General features: G+C 38.7%; 1 protein-coding gene across 1 annotated transcript; it reads left to right on the top strand.

The window, feature by feature from the left end:
* Positions 1-626: 626 nt before the first annotated feature.
* On the top strand, positions 627-1,623 carry LOC126501793 (vomeronasal type-1 receptor 4-like). Its single transcript, XM_050142647.1, has one exon. The coding sequence runs from the start codon at positions 685-687 to the stop codon at positions 1,621-1,623; it is 939 nt and encodes a 312-aa protein (XP_049998604.1). The 5' UTR covers positions 627-684.
* Positions 1,624-2,166: the final 543 nt, after the last annotated feature.

The following is a 2,166-nucleotide window of genomic DNA, read 5'->3' as shown; positions in this document are numbered from 1 at the left end:
GATTCAGCTTTATCTGTAAGGCTTTGTCTAAAACGGTTCCACAATCGGACTTGACCTTGAGAACTAACTTTAAAAAATAACTAGTAAACACTTATATGGAGTAAAATCACAGAATGATCAACATAAACATTTTTAAAAATATTGGGATGTATCTCAACCGACCTTCTGAAAAAAAATATTGGGATGTAGAAATTGAAGTTATAAAGCATTGAAGCCAAATGCAAATCCAGTAATTGTTACACTAATTAAGATGCAAATAAGAAAGGATCCTGTGTCTTTGGAAACTGGGTGGGGAAATATGATGACATAGAGGAAAAAATAGAAAAATTTACAGTTCAATTCAGTCATGCTGAGAACGAACTAGGATAATCTATACGTGTAGACAGACAGCAGACAGACACCAAATACACGCTTGTGGAAGCTGATTTTCCTTTACAGAGCTTAAACATATCTCCTTTAAAACTTTAGTTTTTTTTCCCAGTTACCAAGCTCCCCTGTCAGAGCACACACATAACTCAGAGTCCACAGGAAAGTGGAGGAGTTCGGGGACCCAGTCTACAGCAGCACATGTGTCCATCACTGACTCGTATACCAGAAAATGCTATTATGTGAAATGTTTTTCAGATAAATGTCTAGCATTACTAATGCTTTTTTGAAAAACTCTTTCTATCCAGGAAGAAAGAAATGTTCTTGAAATTTATTAAAGAAATAATTTTCTTCTTCATGACTGTGCTTGGCATGCTGGGAAACATTTCTGTTTCTGTGAATTATATGATCAGTTGGTGGGGAGGGCCTGAGAAGAAACCCATCCACCTTATTCTCATCCACTTGGCCTTTGCAAACTTCCTTATCCTTTTTTCGAAAGGAGTGCCAAACACAGTGGTAGCTCTTGGTTTGAGAAACTTCCTAGATGACATAGTATGTAAGATTCTCATTTACCTGCAGAGGGTGGCCCGTGGGGTCTCCATTTGCACCAGCAGTCTCCTCACTGTGGTCCAGGCCATCATCATCAGTCCCAGAGCATCTGGATGGAGGAGGCTCAGACCACAGTCTGCATGGCACATCCTTTCATTCTTTTCATTCTTTTGGATACTCAATGCTTTAATAAGTGTGAACTTAATCTGTTCTGCCACAAGTATAAACCTGAATATATCACAGTTTAAGAGTGAAGACAACTATTGTTATTTTATGCTAGAAAGTCAGAAAACAAAATGGATTGTTCTCCCTCTCATGGTTTTGAGAGATTCTGTGTTTCAGGGAGCCATGGGAGCGGCCAGTGGCTACATGGTACATCTTCTCCACAAGCACCACCAGCATGTCCTCCACCTCCAGAACTCCAAGCTTCTCTACAGAACTCCCCCTGAGCTGAGAGCTGCTCAGAGTGTCCTCCTTCTGATGCTCTGTTTTGTTTTCTTCTATTGGTCTGACTGTGCTTTTTCTCTATTTTTAAGTCTCTCTTTAGTTTATAATTTCTTGATGGTAAATATTCAAAAATTTTTGGTCCTTGGTTATGCAACTTTTAGCCCTGTTGTGTTGATTCACAGGGATGGACTTCTGACTGAGTGTTGGCATGCTCAGTGGGAGAAATTGGGAAAATATCTCTCTAATTTTTCTATTCAATGAGTGTGAAGAGCTCTCAGTTCCATAATGTTGTGGGTAAGATAAAAATCTCACAAAGCAGATCAGACATGCGTTTATTCTCTGACAATCTTCCTGGTGACTCACAGCCTTGAGCTGAGGGAGAGATCTTAGTGAATAACAGTGATAAATGAAACCTCATTCTCCACTTTTTTTTCTTTAAAATTTTTTTAAAAAAACTTTTCTACATTTGAATTGCATGTAGATTTTCCTGCATTATGTCCGTGTAGCACATCCATACCTGGTTCCTGTTAACAGTAGAAGAGATCATCCAACGACCTGTGACTGATTGGAGTTAGAGAGGTTGATCTCAACCAAAGTGTGGTTGCTAGGAACTGATCCTGGGTCCTCTGGAAGACAAGCTAGTGCTCTCAACTATGGAGTCATGTCTCCAGCACAGAGAAAATGGTCTTAATTATATTTAGTAAAACTGGTTTTACTGTCACCATGACTGGAAGCACACAAATGAATTTGGTAATTTTTTTTATCAATTTTAATCAACTTAGTCAAAGAAATTCCATATCTTAT

This window comes from Alexandromys fortis, unplaced genomic scaffold, assembly GCF_014885135.2.
Source record: "Alexandromys fortis isolate MF-2015 unplaced genomic scaffold, M_Fortis_MF-2015_v1.1 scaffold_5, whole genome shotgun sequence".
Lineage (NCBI taxonomy): Eukaryota > Metazoa > Chordata > Mammalia > Rodentia > Cricetidae > Alexandromys > Alexandromys fortis.
The sequence above is the reverse complement of the archived record's forward strand: the minus strand, read 5'-3'. Positions and strand labels throughout refer to the sequence as shown.

Coding starts and splice junctions, on each gene's coding strand:
- LOC126501793 (XM_050142647.1), top strand. CDS start 685: ATGTTCTTGAAATTTATTAAAGAAATAATTTTCTTCTTCATGACTGTG.